This window comes from Melanotaenia boesemani, chromosome 22 (assembly GCF_017639745.1).
Source record: "Melanotaenia boesemani isolate fMelBoe1 chromosome 22, fMelBoe1.pri, whole genome shotgun sequence".
Lineage (NCBI taxonomy): Eukaryota > Metazoa > Chordata > Actinopteri > Atheriniformes > Melanotaeniidae > Melanotaenia > Melanotaenia boesemani.
Genome location: NC_055703.1, coordinates 25,384,548 through 25,407,083, shown reverse-complemented (window position 1 = coordinate 25,407,083; position 22,536 = coordinate 25,384,548). Strand labels below are relative to the sequence as shown.

Sequence of the window (22,536 nt, the reverse complement as noted above, 5' to 3'; positions counted from 1 at the left end):
TGGACGCAGCCAGCGCCGCAAAACCTCGTCCGCCGAAGCCAGTAGGAAGCGCAGCACGGCCCGCCGCACAACAAGCCGGACCGCAAACCACGATGCTAACCACAGAAGCAGCCAGTCACCGGGCTCGGAAAAGCCGTGCTTTACAGGTAGCCAAGGGATCCAACGCTGAACCAGCCACGACAAGCCGTGAGACTACAACGTCGCCGGGAGCAGCGGTTGCGCCGTTAGCCGAGTCAGCTAGCTGAGGATTAACCCAGGTACAGCAACACCTGAGCGGCAAGCCTTGCAGACAAAAGACCAGATCAACCCTCGGGGATACGATCAGGTAACTTCCAGAAAAGTGTTGCCATTCAAGACTGCAATTAAAAGTGCTTACAAAGCTTAAGAATATCAATATAGACAGACTCAGACACGGACAGATAGATGAGACATCCTGCCGGCAGCCATCTTGGTCTGACTGGAACAGAGGTTCACCTTACATGATTACAATGATTCAGCAAAATTCAGCTCAATTCAGCTTTATTTGTATAGTCATTTCAAGGCACTTTTACAGACAAAGTCCAATTCATTGTAGTTAAAACAAATCCATTATATTATTCACATTACTCCACTTAATAATAACAGTGTTCATATGAGCCTTCATAAAAATAATTGCTTAGCTAAGCTTATCCTTAAGGATACCAGCTCATCAAATCTTCTCTTTGATTCAGTCCCCAACTCTGAGGTGCATGAGGCGACAGTGAAGAGGGAAAACTTCCTTTTAACAGGAAGGAAAAAGTCCTGCAGAACCATCTTCGGTAGAGATGGTTTGGGGTAGAGAGGAAAGGAAAGAGGGCTCAACAAGCACCACGCCTCTAAACCAGGGAAACCTGCTAAAAATGATGGAACATAACAGCGGCCAGTCATACATTTATTTATCTGCTGTCGAGATCATAAAGGTAAATTCGATCCCTATCTCGTTTCAGTTGGACGGGAATTTTTTCTTTAGTTTCTTTTGTTTTCACACTGCAGTTTCACTCAAGTGGATTAAACCACCTAGAAATCATGCAGTTACAACATCTGCTCACTAGGGGGTAGTATCCCCCCCCCCAAAAAAAAAAGCACTGACCAAGAAGAAAGAAGAAGAAAATCCACCTCATTGATTGACCAGGTCTGAAAAAAACTCATTTATTGCAAATAAAAAAAAATGGAGCACCAATAAATTTATTCAGTCTTTGGGTTTCTGGTTTTACTTTGTTGCTAAAACCTAATGCGATTTTCACCAGAATCTTTCCAGTATGAGCAGCAGCAGAAGCCCCGAGATGCACGACATGTTGCTCTATGTCGCGTCGTACATCACTTACTCTCTTTGGTCAGCTGGGTGGTCCCTTTCCAGCGCACCGGACAGGAGTTCAACTAAAAGCAAACCAAGACCCCTGGTTTTCAAGCGGACCAGAGTGTGCTTCTTTAGTTCGTACCAGAGTCCAAATGCGCTTTCACACTGCTCCAAACAGACCATACGTATAATCCGTGGAAATGGACCAGGGTTCATTAAAGTGGGCCAAACAGTGCCAGTGTGAATGTATCCTAAGAGCTCCAAGAAAGAGCTTTAAATTATTTAAATTTCCTGAGAAAACTATCTTTTCTATCTCAGGATAAAAAACGTTAAAAGAAATCATTTTCAAGCACACCTGCCGTAGAGAAGGAAATAGAGAAATTCAAGTCAATGACAACAAATGTCATGTGTTTATACACAGATTATTAAGAGAGAAAGAGTGAGGATGTTTACTGATAAAGAATCCCTCCTGTGGTTTAGTTTAAATGGAATGAGTCAAAGCCCAGACCATCTGAGACTCTGTGGCAGGACTTGATGATAGCCGAACACCAGCAGAACTCACCTGACCCGATCAAAGGCATTCCCTAAGAGCCTTCAGCTGGGACTGTAGCAGCAGGCAGAAATACAAAGGTCCCAGTTTCAGTCGTAAAGCACCACTTTTTTTTTTTGGTTTGTTTTTCTGTTCTTTTTTTTTAAATGTTTCATTTCACATCAGTAATTTAGATCATTTTCATGGTTCTATTAAGTAAAATCCCTCAAAATTCTAATTAAATGTAAAGTTGTAACACAGGAATAATTCCTGTGCTTGTCTCACAATTCCTAGGGGACATCATTACCAGGTGATCTGTGTTCTGGTTGAATCAACTTGGAAAAAACTGATGCCTCCAAAAGAGCCATTTTGTGAGCATCTGCGGCTGTGCAGCATAAAACTAGGAAATCAGAAATCTGTTATGAAAACCAGCATCATGAGAAGTTGATCCAGCTCATAAACCCACAAACAACTCCACCGTAACAGCATAATTTTCAATAACAGCTCTATTTACACTAGAAACTCAATAGACATACAAACGTTAAAAAGAAATTTAGTACAAACAACAATGGACTACAGGTGGTACTGAGTCCATCTTAAAATCTAGTATCTCTGGGTTCTCTGCAAGTCACGAGCTCGGCAAAAATTACTCCGGAATACGACCTCGAGAGACATCAGGAACACATGAGCAGCTTACATCATCATCATCTACTCTGATGTCATTACTGTGAAGGCGCAGATGGAGAAACCCGAGTTTGTAGTCACTCTGACATGAAAAGGTGTGGCGGTGTGATGCTGCTCTCATATCGTGTGTGTGTGTGTGTGTGTTTGCAGTCGCGCAGTGTGGACAAACAACACGCCGTCATCAACTACAACCTGACAACCGACGAACATCTGGTGAAGGACCTGGGCAGCCTGAACGGGGTGAGACCAGCGTTGCTGATCTGAGCACTCACACATCTGCAGATGAAGCTGTTGTTTATTTTGTTTGTTTGTTTACTTTGTTTGGTTCTTGCAGACATTTGTGAACGACCTGCGGATCCCTGATCAGACCTACATCACCCTCAAACTGTCTGACATCATCCGCTTTGGATATGATATCCTTCCGAAGCACAACCTCATTGTTTGTGAATGTATGTGTGTTTGATATTGTGTGCAATGATTGTTCTATTTTTCTGAGCCATTTTTCCACATTCTCACGTCTACGTTCTGGAAAAAAGTCAACACAAAGTCCCGGAGGAAGCTCTGAAGGTCAGTGTGTGAGACATATGTCTTCTTCCGTTTGATTGTGATTCTATATTCATCCAACAACCCAAAGAAACACAAACTAGCTGGTTTCTCACATCCTGTCTGTACAGGACCTTCTGTCAGTGCACGTATCTGAATACTGCCAACCATCCCATGACCTCTGAACTGTTTGTTGTTGCAGCACGAGAAGTACAGCAGTCAGCTGCAGATGAGTCTCAAGGCTGCAGAGGTGAAGAAGGGTGATGAAGAAGAACGCCCGCGAGGCGACAAAACCAGTACCAAGAGCCAGATCCAAGGTACCAGAACCAGAGATAGTGCTGAGAAGAAGAAGAGAATTAGAGTGAACAAATACAACACGTGTTCAGGGTTGGAAGCAGATCTGGGGCCAGAACTGGAACTGGATCTAGGTTTAGGGTTGGAAGCAGATCTGGGGCCAGAACTGGAATTGGATCTGGGTTTAGGGTTGGAAGCAGATTTGGGTTCAGGGTTGGACGGTTGGGGATCTGAGCTGCTGCTGACTTTGAGCATTTGAGCTGATTTTGAACATGCAGTTTCAGTTCTGAGTAGACTGATGAAGACAAGATGTGACCTCATAAGTGCAATTGGGTTCTGGGCTGATCCTTAATCCCTCTAAATCTTTCTTTATTTTATTTGTTTTCAAAATATTTGGTTCAGTTTGAAAAGATTTGGATTATTTTTCAGAAAGGTGTGTAACTGTGTGTTTGTTACAGAGGCTCCGGTGTGTCGGCCCACTCCTCTGTACGGCCAGCCTTCCTGGTGGGGAGAGGAGGATTATGGGAATAAGGTCCAGAGCAGTGAAGAGCCACATCCTGGTAAATATCTGTTTCTTCATCACTCACGTATCCACATTTATAATTATTTTTTTTAAAATGACATCTCCATTTCTGTCAGAAGAACAAAAAGACCCTCCCCCTGCAGATCCGGACTTTTCTGGATCTCTTTCAGACTCCCAACCAAAGACGGTCTTCCCTTCATACCACCGGGAGCCCAGCTACTTTGAGATCCCCACCAAGGACTTCCAACACGCCAAACCCTCGGGGGCAGAGCTCCATGAGATCCCCACCAAGGATACGGACACATCCCCAGCCCCGCCCTCTCCTTCCACCCCAACCCCTCCTGTAGTTCAAAGCCACGCCTCCTTTACCATCGAGTTTGATGACGGCATGCCTGGAAAAATCAAGATCAAAGACCACATCACCAAATTCTCCACCCGTCAAAGAAAAGCACAGGCCCCGCCTACCAGAGCCACCATTACTGCAGCTCCTGCAGAGATGATGTCAGCAGAGAGCAAGGTGGCTGATTGGTTGGTCCATAGTGATGTGAGTATGATGAGGAAACGTGCACCATGTGAGGACGCTTACAGCACAAAGAGTGACCTCGCCATGAACATCAAGACCCTCAAAGGTCAGAGTCTCCTTAAAGAAACAGACCAAGATGATCAATCAGTCTGTGTTTCTTTACTTTCTTTTGCTGATCTGCACATCAAACACGATGACTTTTTTTGTTGTTCTGTTGCTAGGACACCATCATGAGGATGGGACCCAAAGTGACTCAGAAGATCCAGTTATCAAAGGCAGAAGTAAATCCCACCACTCCGTCCAGTCACAGCAGTCTGAGGCATCACAGCAGACCATTTCCTCTTCTCCAACACAGAAACTCTACCAACCACCTCAGCACTCTCCATCCAGACCGGTCCCAACCTCACCTGTGGCCCCTGAGCGGCCCTTGTCCCACAGTCCACCTCTGCCTCCATCCCCTACTGAAATGCCCAAACAGGGGCCCACTGAGCACATCACACAGCAGGCCTTCATCATTGAGTTCTTCGATGATAACCCTCGCAAAAAGCGCTCGCAGTCTTTCACGCACAACCCCGCCCATGCTGACACCTACTCCGCCCTGAAGGCCAAGCTGGAGCGACGGAAAGGCGGCGAGAGGCCGGCGTCCGTCCATGGCCACATCCCTCCCACCCAGCAGGTAACAGTTCCCCTTAAGGGCCAGGGCCACAGTGGGCCCCAGAGGTCCAGCTCTCTGAAAAGGGAAAAGACAGAGGGGGAGGCAGCTTCATCGAGTTCTTCCTCTCGTTCCTCGCCGAGTATCATCATCAGACCTTTTGGCAGTGTTGGGAAGAAGTCCAAGCTCGCCCAGGAGTTTGCTGCTGAATTTTTGAAGGACTCTGGTCAGAAGGACTTATCCCCAACCAGGGATAAGACATCACCTCCCCCGATGTCTGCACCACCGGTGATGATGACACCTCCTCATGCTCGGATTCCCTCCCCACATGAACCTCCAGCCCCCTCTTCTGTGTCCTACCCGTCCTCCCCCTTACAGCCTCCAGCAAGCTCAAAGTCCTCCATCCCATCCAGCGCTCTAGGCCAGACAGCCTCCCCAGTCCGTCAGTCAGGACCCCCCATGTCCGCCTTGCTGTCCATGGGCATCCATGGAGTGGACCCCAAAGGTTCCCAAAGAGTAATGCGGAATGAGGAAGATGACAGTCTGAGTGATGCTGGGACCTACACCATCGAGACCGAGTGTCAGGACAAAGAGGTGGAAGAGGCTCGGAACATGATCGATCAGGTGACCATCAAGCGAGATGTTTTAGCCTCATGGTTGTATAGATTTTTGGTCCCATAAAAGTAGGATGGCTCAGGGCAGACGTTCAGGTACCCTTCCCTGTTTTTGCCTGTGGGAATGCAAACAAGTGTGTCCAGTTTGTTTAGAAAATGTCTTTAGAGTTCTGAGCTGAGTTGGGAACAGGAAACTGCAACTCATCAAAACAAACAAACTTGTTTCCTTCAAGGTGGGTAGAGTTAGAAAAGATGACATATTGTCAGTCAGTCAGAGTCTGTTCTGGACCACAACTATCTTCTGTAACACTTAAATGTCTGGAGCGACGCATGAAACCTCTTGTCCTTCCTGCTCCTTCCTGTTGCCATGGCCCCACCCCCTCATGCATGCCCTGTATCCGACAGGTGTTTGGTGTCCTCGACTCTCCAGAGTACAGTGGTGTGTCTACAGGAGTCAATAGGCCTGTTATAAATGATGGCAAGGATGAGCAAGCTAACCTGCCTAATGATGGTAGCTCTGTGGACCCGTTGCATGGCTTTATCCCAGCTGCTATCAGCGGTTACCCAACTGGCCCCATACAGGTAACAGTGGATTAGAAACCAGAAGAACATCTATGTAGCATGTTGTGGTCCCAGTGCATGCAAACTGGTAATATTCCCAGTTTCTCTTGATACATATTCCCAAAGGACTCGTTCATTGTTCTTGTTGTCTGGTTGTGTTTATCATTGTGTTTTGTTCTCCAGGTTCCAGCTCATGTACCAGGTCTTGAGGGACCAAAGTGGGTTTCCCGTTGGGCCAGTCTGGCAGACAGCTATGCCGAACCTGGTTCCACGCCTCCTCAAGGAGAATGTCTGGAAGGTGCTGTTAAAGTTGTGTGTGTTTGACAGAAAATAACCTTAAACCTGATGTGTGAATTTCTGAGCATCAAACCTTCACAACTGCAAACCTCAGATCTGTATCTGAGGTTCCTCAGGAGCCTGTAAAGAACCAGAAAGAAACACAGATGCACAGCGTCTGTGTAAAATGTAAATAAAAACAGAATGTAATGATTTCTAAATCTCATCAATCTATATTCTATTCCCAGTAGAAGATAAAAACACATCAGATGCTGAAACTGAGACATTTTAAAAATTCATGGAGAATATATGATCATGTTGAATCTGATGAAGCAACATGTCTGTAAAACGTAGTTACAGGGGTGATGTTCAGCATCGTATAGCATCCCTTCTTCTGTCTGTAAATGTCTGGGAAGTGAGGAGACCAGTTGCTGGAGTTTTAGGAGAGAAATGTTGTCCCATTCTGGTCTGATGCAGGATTTTAGGTGCTCAGTAGTCCTCCTGGACTGTGGTTACTGGATTTTTTTTTTCAAGATGTTCTGCAGGAAGGCCAGTTCAGCAGCCGGACTCTTCTCCTGTGAAGCCATGCTGTTGTGATGGATGCAGGATGTGGTTCAGCGTTGTCTTGCTAAAATCCGCAAGGCCTTCCCTGAAAGAGACGTCGTCTGGATGGGAGCAGATGTTGCTCTAAAGCCTTCATGTACTTTTCAGCATTGATAAAACTTCACAGATGTGGAAGCTGCCCACACCATAGGCATTAATGCAGCCCCATCCCATCAGAAATGCAGCTTTTCACCTGTCCACTGATAACAAGCAGGATGCTCCCTCTCCTCTTTAGTCTGCAGGACACGCCGTCCATGCTTTCCTGAAAGAATTTCACTTTGTGATCCATCTGACCACAGAACAGTTTCCCACTTAGTCTAAGACCATTTTAAATGAGCTTTGTAAACCAGATAAGACAGAAGTGTTTCTGGATCCTGTTCACAACCGGCTTCTTCTTTGCATGCTTGAGCTTTAACCTGTATTTGTTGATTTTAGGGTGAACTGTGTTCACAGATTTCTTGAAGTCTTCCTGAGTCCTTGCAGTGATTTCCAGTAGAGAATCATGTCTGCTTTTAATTCAGTGCTGCCTGAGAACAACAAAATCACCAGTATCCAGTTTTGACCATCAGTTTTGTCCCCATCGCACAGAGATTACTTCTAATTCTCTGAATCTCTTGATATTATACACTGCAGATAGTGGGATCTTTAAAGTCTTCCCAATTGTACACTGAAATTTTCCACAATTTATAGATGCAGTTTGTCTCAGATTAGTGAACCTCTATCCAGCTTTACACTTGAGAGGCTCTGCCTCTCTGAAATGGTCCTCTTATATCCAGTTATGTGCTGACCTGTTGCCAGTTTTCATCATTAGTTGTCAAATGCTTTTTAGATGTGTTGCTGCCATCAGATTCACGTTTTATACAGCATCCCAACATTTTTGGAATTCAGGTTTTTTGATTTCAGTTTTTACCTTCCATAATTCTTGAAAGTACTATAGTTGACAGACAGTGATGTAGGTTTAGATAATGTTGGCATCATTTGAAATAATAATTCTTTTTGTAGATTTGCGCTTCATGAGCCGTTCAATAGGAAGTTACAACTACGACAACTCGGAGTCGGAGTCAAGCCACAGCTCCAGAACACGAAGGTTGCTGCCTCAGGTGCCTCCGGAGAAGTTGGACAGCATCGGGCCAAGCATCCTGATTCGACATGAACCTTACACAGGTCAGGAACTTCTGGACAGAGTGTCCGGTCCTCCTTGCCCACAGGATGCTACCCACCGTCTGTCCGTTCAGGACGACGTGGACCCAGACAGTCTGAGTGATGCCAGTCGTTCAGATGATGGACCTGTTCTCGAGAAAGCAAAGAAGACTCAATCCAAGACAGGAACAACATCTCCAGGGGCTGCAGCTCCTCTGTTTAAAGTGCAGGAGAAAGTGTCACCATCCCCCAAATCCACCTCCTTCTACATCGGTTCTGAGGGCCATCCAGGCAAACCTGACCAGGCCCGTAGCCCAGTGCCGTCCGAAAGAACACGTGATCCCACCTCAAAAATTCCCCCTACCACAGTACTGATCCGACACCTGAGTGGTCAGGAACCCAAGAGGACAGGTGTCAAACCCAACAGCTCTGCTCCAAACCTCCAAACACAGGACAAGGATTGTGTTCCCACCAAAGATGGCTGCATGTCATCCTTCGTCCGACAGGAGAGCTTCACCAAAGATCAGCCCAGTGACACTGTCCAGATGAAGAAGCTTCCCCACATCTCCAGCCACCCGTCCATCAGAGACATGGAGCAAAGACGTGAGAATATCCCAGACACACAGTCCTTCCTTCAGGAGTCTGAAGGGACTCTGTCCTCTCTGGACACCAAGTTCCCCTCATCTGGTTCTGGCCGTAGCTCAAAGAAAGGAGGCTCCTCCAGCCACATGGACGACTCCCTTTCTGGTGAGTCAGACGTGGACACAGCAAGCACCGTGAGTCAGGTGAGTAGCAAAAATGCTCCCATCAGCTCCGCCTCTAAAAAACGTCCCAGCATTAGCAGCCTGCAGAAAGAGAAGTCCTCTTCCAGCCCGTCCATCCAGGAGAAGGGACGGCAGCTTAGCGCCCGCGAGCGGCTGTCTGAGAAACGGCGCAACCAGACCACAGCTGATGCACCAAGCAAAGCAGAGGCGGCAAAACGCTTCCAGATGCGGCGCAGTACCGGCAATCGCGGCTCTCTGGATCTGTCTGAGGGCCAGCAGGGATCTGGTCCAAACTGGACTGAAACTACATCATCTGATCATGAAATTTCCCGTCCGTCCAGTCGCACTAAGAAACTCGTTGCCCCTCTTCAGAAAGAAGACAATGGAAAGACCCCCAAAACAGCAACCCAGCAAGTTCTGACCCGTTCCAACAGCTTATCAGCACCACGGCCAACCAGAGCATCCATGCTTCGACGAGCACGCCTGGGTGAGGCCTCAGATAATGAGGGCACTGAGACAGACCGGGCCTCCCAGAATTCTGACCATATCACAGTGCCCTCTAAAGTATCCGCCGAAGGGAAGAAGCTGTCCAGGCTGGACATCTTAGCGATGCCCAGGAAGAGGACTGGTTCCTTCACAACACCCAGCGACAATGAGACATCCTCCATGAGCCGCTCTGGTGTTTCCAACCGCAACTCCGAGTCAGGCGTCACTGTCAGGAAAACATCAGTGGGAGACGCCCGACAGGCAGCCAGTAGAGGGAGTGGAGCTCCAGTAAAGCAACCATTAACGCGCACCCGGTCCAGTGGAGCAAAATACCTCGGCAGTGGTGAGTCCTGACTGTTTTTGAGATGCATGCTGTTGTGAATTAGTTGAGTCTCACCTGTTTCTTTTCTGTGTGTGGACGGATTGTTGTGTTGTGGAGGTATTGAGGATCTATCGATATGACCCGGTCTATCTCTTGCACTTACCAACAGTACCACTGTCGCATTTCTTTCCAACAGCAGATGGTAAATGTGAATGCAACATTCACAGTTCTTCGTCTGCTCAGTTTTCATTGTGGACTGGAGCAGGTCCAGATTTTCAGCATGACTTTCAAATGGGCTGGTTCAGTTCTCAAAGCCCTTCCCCAGCCTCTGACATAAGCAGGTCTTTGAGTTCTTAAGCTGTCTAAACACAAACAGCTGGTTTAAGATTAGGAACTCACTCTGAACCAGTACCAGTTCATGTGAGAGGGTACAGTTCAAAACTAAACCCACATTTCCACCAAGGGACAGGACAGTTTAGTGCCATTTGGTTTGTTAAACCTCTGTAGCATTTCCATGGCCAACCGTACCCTTTCCTGCTAGGCAGGGTATAAGCTTATAGCAATAGATTCTACATAATAAAGTGATGTCATAGTGGCACAACGCCTTTCTTGAATTATAACGAAGAGAAACATGACACAAAAACAAAGGAGGAAAATGAGGCGATTGTGTTTTTTTTTTTTGGCATGTCGTTTAAACTAAACAAAAAAAAAACACAATCACATTATTTTATATAGAGCTGTTCCTGCTTTGTTCTTATTGCTGAGTTGCACTGGAAGTGACGATTCTTTCAACCAATCAGTGGATTCCAGTGTGTCAAGTTTCAGCCTTAAGGGTTGTAAAATTGGGACTCCAATGGAAGGGTCCCAAAAAAGTAGGGCGGTTTCAGTTTTTTCCTGTAGAAATGCAAAAAATGCGTAGCGACCCGTCCCGTACCAAACCAGGCCAATTGGTGGAAACAGTTTAAACAACCCGTATCTTGGCAAAGGTGAATGTCCAGATCACATAGGTTGACAACAGGGGTGCCTCAGGGCTCAGTGCTTGGCCCTCTTCTCTTTGCACTAAACATCTGCTCACTCGGTGCAATCATTAACTCTCATGGTTTCTCCTACCCCTGCTATGCTGATGACACTCAGCTTTTCCTTTCTTTCCCACCTGATGACACAACCGTCTCAATGCGAATATCGGCATGCCTTGCTGATATCTCCGCATGGATGAGGGATCACCACCTTCAGCTAAATCTGTCCAAGACCGAGCTTATTGCTCTTCCAGCCAATCCTTCCTTACCACCACAGAAAAGCGTGCAGCTTGACTCTATCACGCTTGTGCCTACGTCTTCTACCAGGAATCTTGGTGTCATGGTAGACAACCATCTGACCTTTAAGGACCACGTTGCCTCGGTTGTTCAATCTTACCGATTTGCTCTCTACAACATCAGGAGGATCAGACCCTACCTGACTGAACACACGGCACAGCTCCTGGTCCAGGCTCTGGTCATTTGACACATTGACTATTGCAACTCCTTACTGACTGGCCTGCCTGCATGCTCAGTTAAACCTCTGCAGATGATCCAGAACGCAGCAGCACGTCTGGTCTTCAACCAGCCCAAAAGAGCTCATGTCACTCCGCTGCTAATCGCTCTTCACTGGCTTCCAGTTGCAGCACGTATCAAATTCAAATCTCTGCTTCTGGCTTACAAAACAATAACCAAAACGGCTCCTGTCTACCTTCACTCCTTAATCCAGAGCTACACTCCCTCTCCACAGTTACGCTCTGCCAGTGAAAAAAGGCTAGTGCTCCCACCACAACGTGGCGCAAAATCAGTAACTAGGCTCTTTTCCTTGTTTCCTTGTTTCCTTGTCTTATCTCTTGCTTTATCATTTGCTCTCTTCCTTTTCCTCTCTTCATCCAATAACATCCTCTTGTATTTTTTTTATGAATCAGCCATGGTATGCATTCAAAAAGGCCATTGTGTTGATATCTAGTCACCAGCATGTGATGCACTGCCTTGAAGCAAAGTATTGTTGTAAAGTGATGCTATGGGATGGAAAAAAGGCTTTAAGTGCCGTTTCTTAGCCTCAGGATGCTGTAGGGCAACAACGGCTTCAGGAATGATAAGATAAGATAAGATAAGATAAGATACGATAAGATACGATAAACTTTTGTTAGTCCCTCAGTGCAGAAATTGCTATGTACATTATAAATATCACTGCGCCATCAAAATGAGTCCTTATTTAAGGTTTTATAGGTTACATAGTGCTACTTCTGTTAAAGTTTATTGTTTAATGATGTTTAAATACCTTCAGGGTCCCGTCGCAGGCAGAAGGGCTCAGACTTCTCCTCTTCCTCTGAGGAAGAATATGACACCAACACCGGATCCTCAAAACCTAAACGCTCCTCTCATTCGACCACCTCCGCTCAGACACCCCACAGCCAGCGGACCGCTGCCACCAGAACCAAGTCTGTCTCCCTGGAGACGGAGGAGGACGAGGACCAAAATGATGTTGACCCGTACCAGAACTGGTCCACACACAGCGCTGAGATCGCCAAGTAAGATCTGAGCAACTGTTATCTGTAGTTCGATGTCACTCAGACGTCCACGTGATGCGTTTGTGTCTCCGCTGCAGGCTCAGTCAGGACTTGGCAAAGGATCTGGCCATTCTGGCGAAGGAGATCCATGACGTGGCTGGGGATGGGGACTCGCCAAGCTCCGGCATGGGCACCACCACCTCACCCAGCTCACTGCCCAACACCCCAGCCTCCACCATCTCTGCCAGGGAGGAGGTGGGCCATGAACACCCCCACACAGCACAGCACAACCTGGGAGCACACACACACCTGTCCACAACCAGAAGGGAGCAGTCTAAGCTGGTCTGTTTCCAGTTCAGGTTTCCAGTTCAGAAAGTTTTTTCTAGCTGTAATCTGGATAAATGTGTGTGTGATCCACGTCATCCCAGTGTTCCCAGTTTAGATTTCTCAGCTGTTCTATCAGTGTTCCTGTTTGATCTGCAGGAGCTTCATCATGCTTCTGACTCATGGTTCATGTCTCTGTTCTGCTGCACAGACGCCATCTCTGCCATATCTGCGTGGCCTTCGACCATCTCAGGTGTCCAGATCTGACTCATCACTCCCCCTTGTGATTGGTGCCCCTCCCCCATCACTGATCCTAACACTCTCCACTCACAGTGTTGGATTGTTCTCAAGCACATTTGATCTTTATTTCATTTGTTTTTTATCTGAATGTCATGTTTAGAGCTTCATTAACAGCAGAACTACTAAAGAAAAACAAATGCGCCAGCATCGGTGAGCACTGACACAACTTTTTCCCGTTACACTCGAGCTCAGCGAGGTCATTTACCGACTGTTGAGTACATCTTAGTTTCCAAAACAGCCCAGCAGCTCGTTTGACACGAAACCTGTTAAAATGTAAACCTGTATTTTAGTCATAATCATGTTGGTTTTTAACCCAAAACCAAAACCCTTCATGCAAATACCAAAAAGCTGTGGACTCCCACCCTGTGCTGAAACCATGCTTGGCTTTATGCTTTCATTAATTAGGTTCTCAGCACACATGATGTATTCTGGCTGAGTCCCATCCTGCAATTAAACCAAAGTTAGGTTTCTATTAACATACGGCCCTACTTTTTTTTCTTTTATAATAGTGAGAAATCATGTCCACTGTGGCATTTCTCGGACATGTTTCATTAATGAAATGCTGCAGGAAAAGTCAAGCTAACCAGGATAGGCATGAACTACTCCACTACCATAGCTCCACCAGCTCAGTGACCTCACTAAACCACACAGTAGAGGAAAATAAATTAAATGTACAAGTTGTGACCTTGACGAAGGATATATGTGTTAAAATATTAGTGTATAGGAGATTTTGGTGATGACTTTCATATATTCACTTTTTAACCTGCTTTAGAAAGTTTGTGTTTTCAGGCTCCCAAAAAGCCAGTTTCATGTAAATTAAACATCAAAATGATAAGAAACTGAAGTAGGTACACCTCTCGTCTCTGTGTGGACATGTCCTTCATGTTAACAGTCACACAGGCTCTGTACAGTCAAAGCCTTGTGGACCCCTTGTGCTCTTTGGGAAAGCCGTTGAAGGGTCACAGACTCCAGGTTGGAAACCACTTCCATAGCCTAAACAAAATCATGTGTTTCAGAAAACCAAACATAACTCAGAAGTGATAAAACCCTTGACGTGCATGTGTATACGTAGTATTAACCGCCTCAGCCTGTTGCTGCGACACATCCACACATCCACCATATTTGTCCTGGCAAGAAAGCTCAGTAGACATGTTGCATTTTAACTGGATTAAATGTTAAACATGTCATTTAAAGCTAATTGGGTTTTTATTAAAATTTATGATAAAAAATGTTTGAACGTAACTGTTGAACAATAATCCCTGACAAACCATCAAAAGAGTGTTTATTGTCATTTGGCTTACAGTTCGTTACATAAAAAATTATGTTTATTATAATTTTCTGGTTTAAAAGGCATTTCTATATAAGCAGTAAAGCCAAATTTTCTGTTCATATACTCTTAAGTAGATCTATTTAATCATTTGTAAAAAATCCAACAATATTAAATATTTGTAATAAATAATGGTCAAATAGTGAAACAATTGCAGTCTGCTGTCAGCATGCCTGCTTTTTTTTTTTTTTGTTTTGTTTTTTTTTGCTACCCAAGAACGTTGCCGATGTGGAAGTCATGTGATCAGTGATGGAAGCTGCAAATGGTCTATATGATATAGTAAAAATATCACAAAAACAGCACAGAATGTAGACTTTACACAGTATTTATAGTAGAAAGAGAACAAAAGTACAAGAACAATGTACAATATGACAGAGCAGTATCAATATATGGAACTATAGCAGGCTAAGTAAACTCCACATCTCACAGGTCTCTTCTAATTTCCATAACTTGCCAGGATCAATATGGTGACGAACGACCAGGAGACCAATGCCACGTCTACTATATGTCTATCCATAAAACATGTAGTGAGATGTAGTTCCTGCTGCTGCCTATAAGGGGGCGTAGTTTCCCAGAACGGTGTTATGGATCACATTTAAAGATCAGAACAAACTACATTTCTGGTGGGTTGATTGGAGGACTCGTTGGGAGCTCAGAACCTACTTGACTGAGTCCTGATCTCCTCCACTGTTGGACCTGAGCATCGTTTCTGGGTTGGGTCCATAGAATATGTTCCTTCAACATTGACAGAGATTCCCTCAGTAGTTCTGTTGTTAATGAGCCTGCACTGTTAATGTACTGGTTTGGGGTATCACTGGTTCATGGAGCTGTGGCTGGGTTCTCCTGCACTGGATGTCACGGCGCTGAATCCCAGCAGCACCCAAACTCACTGTTTCCCTCCACCATGGCAGCTGCATGTTGACCTGCTGCATGCGTTCACAGAGCACGGCGACTCGTTGGTTTCTGACCAACAGTTTTTGGGTCGGATCACCGGAGCCAGACTCCCTTTTACTCTCTTTCCAGCTGGTCCAGCATATCCCTGAGGCCAGTTTAAACTACCAGAAGGTTCCTCCAGGTTCTGCTGCCATCTCGGACCTGGACGCAAATATGAATGAGCCAGAGCCCTCTTCTAAGCAACGGCGTCCATGGAACCGCGAAGAGGTCACTGTCCGCTCTCACTGAGGCCACGTTCACACTGCAGCTCAGTGAGATCCGAACCTGGGCTTAACACCTGAGTCCTCCTTTAATTTATTCTGCTCCAGTCTGAGTCAACAGCTTTAATTGATTTTAGGTTGATTTGATCAGTAAATCTCCAGATTGACCTCGGACACAGCTTTTGTTTTAAAGGAAATAAAATTACAGATTAGTCCTTCAAAGTGAAGATGCAGCTTTACCAGCGAAGAAGAGGAGTTGTTAGGTGGTTCCAGTCCGACTGCAGGTTTCGGTGTGAACGCAGTAAATCTGGTTTAAACTGGATCTCATATTCAGAATAAAATGGTTTTGCTGTTTTCTGATGGTTACGATTCTTTCTTTTCAGGACAAACATGACATCAATAAAAACTTTGATTTCAACCAAAAACTTCAGATGAGACTAATTAACATCCAGATATGAGCAGAACCAGTTCATCGAGCAGATATTTACTGGTTTCTTACTGGTTTTCATCCTGATTTACTGATTTCCATTCAGATTTCCAGATTTTCATTGTGATTTACTAGTTTTGCCTCTGATTTACTGGTTTTTACATAGATTTCCTGTTGTTTTTTGTTTGTTTGTTTTACTTAATTTACTTCCGCACATTTACTGGTTTTTACTCAGAATACTGGCTTTGAGTAGTTTACTGAGCATATACTCAAATTTACTGACTTTGACTGAGATTTACTGGTTTTTAACATCCAACATGAAGAAATTGTGGCCTTAAATCTGACCGTACGGCTTCAACTTAATGAGCTTTCATGACGTGTGGATCAATACTGAATACTGATGTAGGTAAAAAAAAAAGATAGAAGTGTTTAATCAGCAGCGACTGACAAAGTAGGAAAGCTAAAGATCAACATTGGAATTTGGATCAAAATAATGAACCACAACTCATCCTTCAATAAATCTTTAGATCAAGTTTAAAGACTAAACTTTTGATATTGCTTTTTTTATACCTAATCCTGACACCCTCACATATCACCATATAATCTGCTGGGTGGAGAATCTTCCAGAACTATGTTACTTGAGTCTTTGACTTTAGAGCTACATTCACTAAATGTGTTGCTGCAGCAGATTCTACAGTATACTTTTTACTATTTCTAGAAATGAAGTTTTTTGTTTTATCCTGGGCTAAAGTGACATTTTTACCTGTGAATAATGAAGCATTGTGCATGAAGCAGCAGGTGTGTTACCTGTGGACTCCTCAGTGGCAATTACTTATATATGCTGAAAAGCTGCAGACTAAACTAAAGCTAAAAGAGGTTAAAGAAATGCTGCAATGCTGCTCCATCATTCAGTTCAGCCCCAGATTCTCTGATATCTGAGAAATTAATTACAAATAATCATTTATTTATTTCTGCTTTCAGACCAGCTGCTGTCAGCATCCGTTTACTCTGTTTGTTACAGTCTTAACAACAAACATCTTGAGTATTTATAGACTTATACAGCGTTACAAGTAGCCAAAATTGGAGGTGGCACAATGCACAACAGCTGATTATTGAGGCCCCGCCCCTTTCAGAAGAAACACAACCACAAAGTAAACAAACTGATCTGCCGTGTGAACACAGCCACAACTCCTCTGAACATTCACATCTCTGCGACTGGTGCAGGTCGTTTGGGTGTGCTGGAAGATCAGTGCTGATGATGATGGAGATGCTCTGAGCTCATCTTCCTCCTCTGTCTGTGTGAATGGATTCTTTCAGATGATCCTGGACAACCTGATGCTGAACCCGGTGTCTCAGCTGTCCCAGGCCATCCGGGAGAACACGGAGCAGCTGGCTGAGAAGATGAAGTAAGGAATGTTTAATGTCTGCAGGTGTTTACTGGTCCAGGTGCTTATAGGCCCAGGTGTTTACAGGTCCAGGTGTTTACTGGTCCAGGTGTTTACAGGTCCAGTTCCAGATGTTTACAAATCCAGGTATTCACAGGCCCTGATGTTTACAGGTCCAGGTCTTTATAGATCTGGGTGTTTACAGGTCCAGATGTTTGCAAGAGCAGGGGCCTGTTCCAGCAAGCAGGTTTAACTCACTCTGGGTCTAAACAGAAACTCTGGGTTAACTTAACCTGAGCTGAGCAACTCTGAGTTGCTGTGAGTTGGTTGAATCAACTCTGAGTGTCTTTACCCAGAGTTGGGAACTACAATAAACAGCCACCATCAATGGAGCGCCGATACCTAGATTAACCATGGCAACCGCAGACAAAAAGCAAGTTATTTTACCCAATTGAAGCTGGAAGTTTTTATTGAAGCGTATGGGCAATACAAAGAGGAATTTTTGTAAAGAAGGAAGCGTTGCTGCTGCTGTTAAGGAGAGAGAAGCCTCATGGGGGGAAAAACTGCTCCCTGAGTCAATGTTGGAGTCCACTGACTGAATATTTAACTTTATTTAAACTGTAGCATGTGGGATAAAATATATGTGGATAGAACATAAAAAGGTCTCTTTCTGACCTGGCAGTCTGTCTGTTTCAGGGTTTTGTTTCAGAACAAGGCGGACGTCTGGGAGGAGATCGAGGCAAAGATCAATGCTGAGAATGAAGTTCCCATCTTGAAAACGTCCAATAAGGTTCTTCTGTCAGTTTCTACTAATGACTCTAAGAGTTTAAAACAAGCTCATCCAGAAACTTCTCTTTTTGTTTCCTGTTTCAGGAGATAACCTCCATCCTGAAGGAGCTGAGACGAGTTCAGCGGCAGCTTGAAGGTTGGTCTGTCGTTGTTTTATTCTGTTACTTTATTCTCACTCACTGAGTGTTTTAGGTTTAATGTGATGCCTTCTTCTTCTTGTAGTCATTAACACCATTGTGGAGCCCGGTGGGGGTCTTCAGGCTGCAGCTGTCGGTACATCTACCCGACCGTCCTCTAAGGACAAGAAGCCCACCACTAAACCCAGAACCTCCAATGCCAATGAAAGCTCCAAGAGACCGCCTCGTGGGCCAGATGGGGCCCACTACATGGCCTGAGCGAGCCACCGTAGCACAATTTAGAAAGAAACTGTGCATCCACGCTGCCAGCGTCGCTTGTCAGAACTCTCAGAGATGTGAGGTCAAAGTTTATGTTTCCTTTTATTCAGTGTCCCATGATGCATTGCACAATGCTGTACTGAAACTACAGCAAATTGGACAGAACCAGGTTTAACCAGGTCTGTCACATCCGCAAGTGTGATCTAAGTTATCCCTGAGCTGTCCCTCCTTTTTCTTTGTGCAATGCATTGTGGGAGAATCTGCCTCAGCCGGAGACTGGGATTGGGCCTGGTACTGTTTGTAGGAGGCTGCCAGTGGCGTGGATGCACGGAAACTTTGGAACAAGCATCTCATCAGTGTGATTCAGTCAGAACTAATGTTGTGAGTGTAACTCATGTACAGCTGCTTCCATGTCGCACAAGCTTAGCTAAGGCTACAAAAACATGCAGCTGTTCCCACCACAGCGTTCTGTGGACCAAACCAGAACCATTGTGACTGTGTTGTTGTGATACATCTGAACTGGAGGTAGACTGGGTCCTATCAGCGGTCTGTGAGGAAGGTCTGGTGCTGCTCCACGCCTCGGCCTTACAGACAGGAAACAGTCGTATCTACTGAATGTCTCTGAGTTCTACCGCCCGGTCCAACCCGACCCGGCCTGTGACGCTCAGACTCCTTCACTCTTCATGTCGCCGTGAATGTGTGTTTACGTGAATGTTGTGAATGCTGATTGTGTCCAAAATGACTGTTTGTCCCAAACCAATGAGACAGGAGACTGCTGGTCCTTAAACGCATCGCCTTTCAAACTCGATGAATGAAACTCGGAAACAAGACACGCTGATGGTTGAAGATGCGACAGGAAACGTTTTAGACTTAGTGAATGCCACAACATGATGCAGTTCACCAATACAAATAATCAACTCAACAAGAAGAAACAAGCGATTACCAGCATCTGTTTTTGGGGCTTAAGTTGGTTTTCTGCTGGTTTAAACCAGTCTGCTGCTGCAAGATTTTCCTCCTGATATACTGAAAGTCTGGACACGAAAGCCGGGGTACTTAAAACCCATTTCCACCAAGGTGTCTCACTCAGGACGTCACAGTTTGGTACGATAAACCCTAAAACCCTTAAATCTGGTTCGACAGCCAACCATACCCTTACCTAGTAAGCAGTGTATAAGCCCATAACGACAGATGCGTCAGCTCTGTAACAGTGTGAAGGCATAGTGGTGTGATGCCTTCCTTGACTTATAATAAAGAACAACATGAAGTAGAAATGAAGGAGGAGAATGTGGACAACCAGGTGGAAACTTAAAAACATGCATACCAAGCCGGACCCTTTGGTGGGAACAGGTCTTAGGTTCGCCTTCATCCCCTCTATCATTCTGCATTACCAGCAAGATGTTACCTTTTCAGAGTCCAGATTAAAATGAAAAAAGACAGGTCGTTTCTCACCTGCAGTAAAACTGTACAAAAATTTATCCTTAAAAAGTCTGATCAACAAAGACCATCAGTGAACAGATTCTGCCATTGTTGACTGACCTCCCACCTCTAATCTGTCATGGACTCCAGTATCTAACACCAGATGAACTTCTGTTTTGTACAGGAACTTGTGGTGGGATGGATCCTTTCATGAGTGTGATCTCTTGTCCAGTTGCATCAGAAGGTTCACTGTCAGTGTGGTGGAACCATCAAAGGTACTACTCTGATACCCTCAATAGACCAGACAGCCCTGAAGGTACAACACTGGTTTTTACAGTGACAGTCCTTTGTACCTCTATGGTACAATTAGGTACTTTATTTTCTGAAAGTGTAAAGAGGTTCTATCAAACGTGGTTCGACAACATGTTAGAACCACAGAGAAACTGGATCAATCCTTAGAAATCGAAGACAGCTGATGTTTGTCTAAGTAGTTTGTAAACTTATTTCACATAGAGAACAAATGTGATCCTCTGTGAGTATTGAAACTGGTTGTCCTGAATAGAGACGGCTTCTCCTGATCTCTAACTCTGAAGGCTGGGCCATGGACCTGAGATAGGGACCCTCTCAATGTTAGCTGTGTATGTAACCATACAACCTCCACGTTTAGTAACTAGATTTTTCTGACCCCTGAATCCATGTGGAAACCTTATTTACAGCACAGTTTTAGAGAAGTGCTATATAAAGAAAGTATTTAGAGTTTTTAGGTTGTGGGAACGCCTCCTGCTCCGTGATGAGTGGATGTGTCTTTTTTGTGTGTCTGTGTGCAGTAGTCGCTGTGTGTTGAGCCGAAGTTTGTGTTTGTTTTTGTGTTAAAGCAGCTGAGGTCTCTGTGTGGAGAGCGCTGTACAGAGCATGCTCAGTGAAACTCTCATCAGATGAGGAAAGCTTGGCTTGATTAGCCTAGCTTAGTGCGAAGACTAGAAGTCAAGGGAAGTTGTTAGCCTAGCGCCATCAGAGGAGAAAAACTGACCTAACTGCTGTGCTTTATTCACTGCTTCAGATCTAACTCTTTTTTTGTCCAAATAGAAGTCAGTGCTAATTTATTGTTGTTACACATCAATGATCAAAAATATAGATAATCAGTAGATGACCAGATTATCTGTTCGCTGCTTTTCTAAAATGTTATTTTACTTTTTTCCAGATTTTTGTTGCTTTTTCATTAGTCATAACACTAAAGTAAAAAATAACAGTAGAAAATAACTAGAACAGCCTGCAATAGGTATATTTTTTACTTTTTTTCAACTAAGAAACAAACATTAGAGGCACCACAATCAAGCCCTGTGGAACTCCACTTTTATTTTTACAGATGATCTGCTAAAACTATGATTTCTGTATGTTATCTATGTGTTGTGTAAAGTACATATAAAACATGTGACAGATGTGAGTATGAAAAATGGATCTTTTTGTACTTTCATGAAGCTAGGCTAACAGTTTCCCAACCTTTGTGCTAAGCTAGGCTAACTCCATCATTCCATCTTTGAAGAACAGAAAGAAAAGATGATTTCACTGAACTTTTGCTGTGTTTGGCTTGAGAAACAGGATGTTAGACTTTTGTTCATAAAGTGCATGTTTCCTGTAGCTTGAGGCAGGTGAGTGTTCGAGGCTAAATCACCAAATGTGCACTTTTTCATTTAACAGCAAACACCTGATTATAGGTGGTGCTTTTGTTTGTTCGATCATTCGTGCTCTGCAGCCATTGAGAATGTATTAATTTATCACCTAATCACAAGACAAACCCGATTGGTCCATTGCTGATGACGTAACTGCTGCTGCTACGGGTGATTGGTCATTTGGGCTACCTGTGTTTTGTTACAGTGCATGTAACAAATAAGCTGTATAGAAGCAAACCAAACATGCTCTCTGTCTTCTTTTTATGCATTTGATCACGACGGTCGAGCAGATGACCATGTGTTTCTAATGAATTATTTATTAAGTTGAGTGATTTACACACATCCGAACTTTCATGTTTTCATCATCGACAGGATTTCTTTGTATCACCGTCATTTGTAATAAACTGAGTTCATGCATCCTGCTGTGAATGTCTGTGATGTTTTTATTCATCTGATGAAGACGTGAAAATGAAGAAGAATAAGCAGGCACGGCCGAATGATTATGGTTAACGTCTGATCGGTTTACATTAACAGTTTATTGATCCAGTCAGAAGCTGATAATCTGTTTAACCTGTTAACACAGTCTGGACTACAGTCAGTAAATCCTCTGCCAGAAGGTCACAGTACACCAAGTTCAACTTAACTTCTCTAAGACTGAACTTGTGGTCATCACAGCCAATCATTGCATCCAAAATGGTATCAATGTCTAATAAATGTGTAGATTTATATGGATTTAGCACACACTATATAGACCAGGGTTTCATACTACACCAAAGTTTGAATGTTTTCTCGAACTTATACATCACTTTAAATGAAAATGTCCCCTAAAACAGTGATTCCCAACCCCAGTCCTAAAGGCACACTATCCTGCAGGTCTTAGATGTTTCCCTGCTGCAACACACCTGATTCAAATGAAATGGTTCTCTGACAAGATCATTAGCAGACTTGTTCAGAGCTTGTCAGAGACCTGCAGGATAGTGTGCCTTGAGGACC

At 44.5% G+C, this 22,536-nt stretch overlaps 1 protein-coding gene across 6 annotated transcripts in view; it reads left to right on the top strand.

The window, feature by feature from the left end:
- cep170bb (centrosomal protein 170Bb) overlaps positions 1 to 21,960 on the top strand; it is a 29,823-nt gene extending 7,863 nt beyond the window's left edge. Inside the window, exons 3-20 of one of the 6 annotated variants that reach the window (XM_041975408.1) lie at positions 2,679 to 2,768; positions 2,863 to 2,941; positions 3,037 to 3,095; positions 3,274 to 3,388; positions 3,824 to 3,925; positions 4,008 to 4,517; positions 4,633 to 5,687; positions 6,083 to 6,259; positions 6,422 to 6,536; positions 8,120 to 9,850; positions 12,134 to 12,377; positions 12,455 to 12,611; positions 12,892 to 12,933; positions 15,331 to 15,468; positions 17,206 to 17,294; positions 17,970 to 18,063; positions 18,147 to 18,198; positions 18,285 to 21,960. In XM_041975408.1, coding sequence (XP_041831342.1) covers positions 2,679 to 2,768; positions 2,863 to 2,941; positions 3,037 to 3,095; positions 3,274 to 3,388; positions 3,824 to 3,925; positions 4,008 to 4,517; positions 4,633 to 5,687; positions 6,083 to 6,259; positions 6,422 to 6,536; positions 8,120 to 9,850; positions 12,134 to 12,377; positions 12,455 to 12,611; positions 12,892 to 12,933; positions 15,331 to 15,468; positions 17,206 to 17,294; positions 17,970 to 18,063; positions 18,147 to 18,198; positions 18,285 to 18,457 — 5,022 coding nt within the window. In that variant the 3' untranslated portion in view covers positions 18,458 to 21,960. Of the gene's footprint in view, positions 1 to 2,678; positions 2,769 to 2,862; positions 2,942 to 3,036; positions 3,096 to 3,273; positions 3,389 to 3,823; positions 3,926 to 4,004; positions 4,518 to 4,632; positions 5,688 to 6,082; positions 6,260 to 6,421; positions 6,537 to 8,119; positions 9,851 to 12,133; positions 12,378 to 12,454; positions 12,612 to 12,891; positions 12,934 to 15,330; positions 15,469 to 17,205; positions 17,295 to 17,969; positions 18,064 to 18,146; positions 18,199 to 18,284 lie in introns of all 6 variants that reach the window. The other 5 variants (XM_041975407.1, XM_041975412.1, XM_041975409.1 and 2 more) reach the window with 5 other exon arrangements.
- The last annotated feature ends 576 nt before the right edge of the window (positions 21,961 to 22,536 follow it).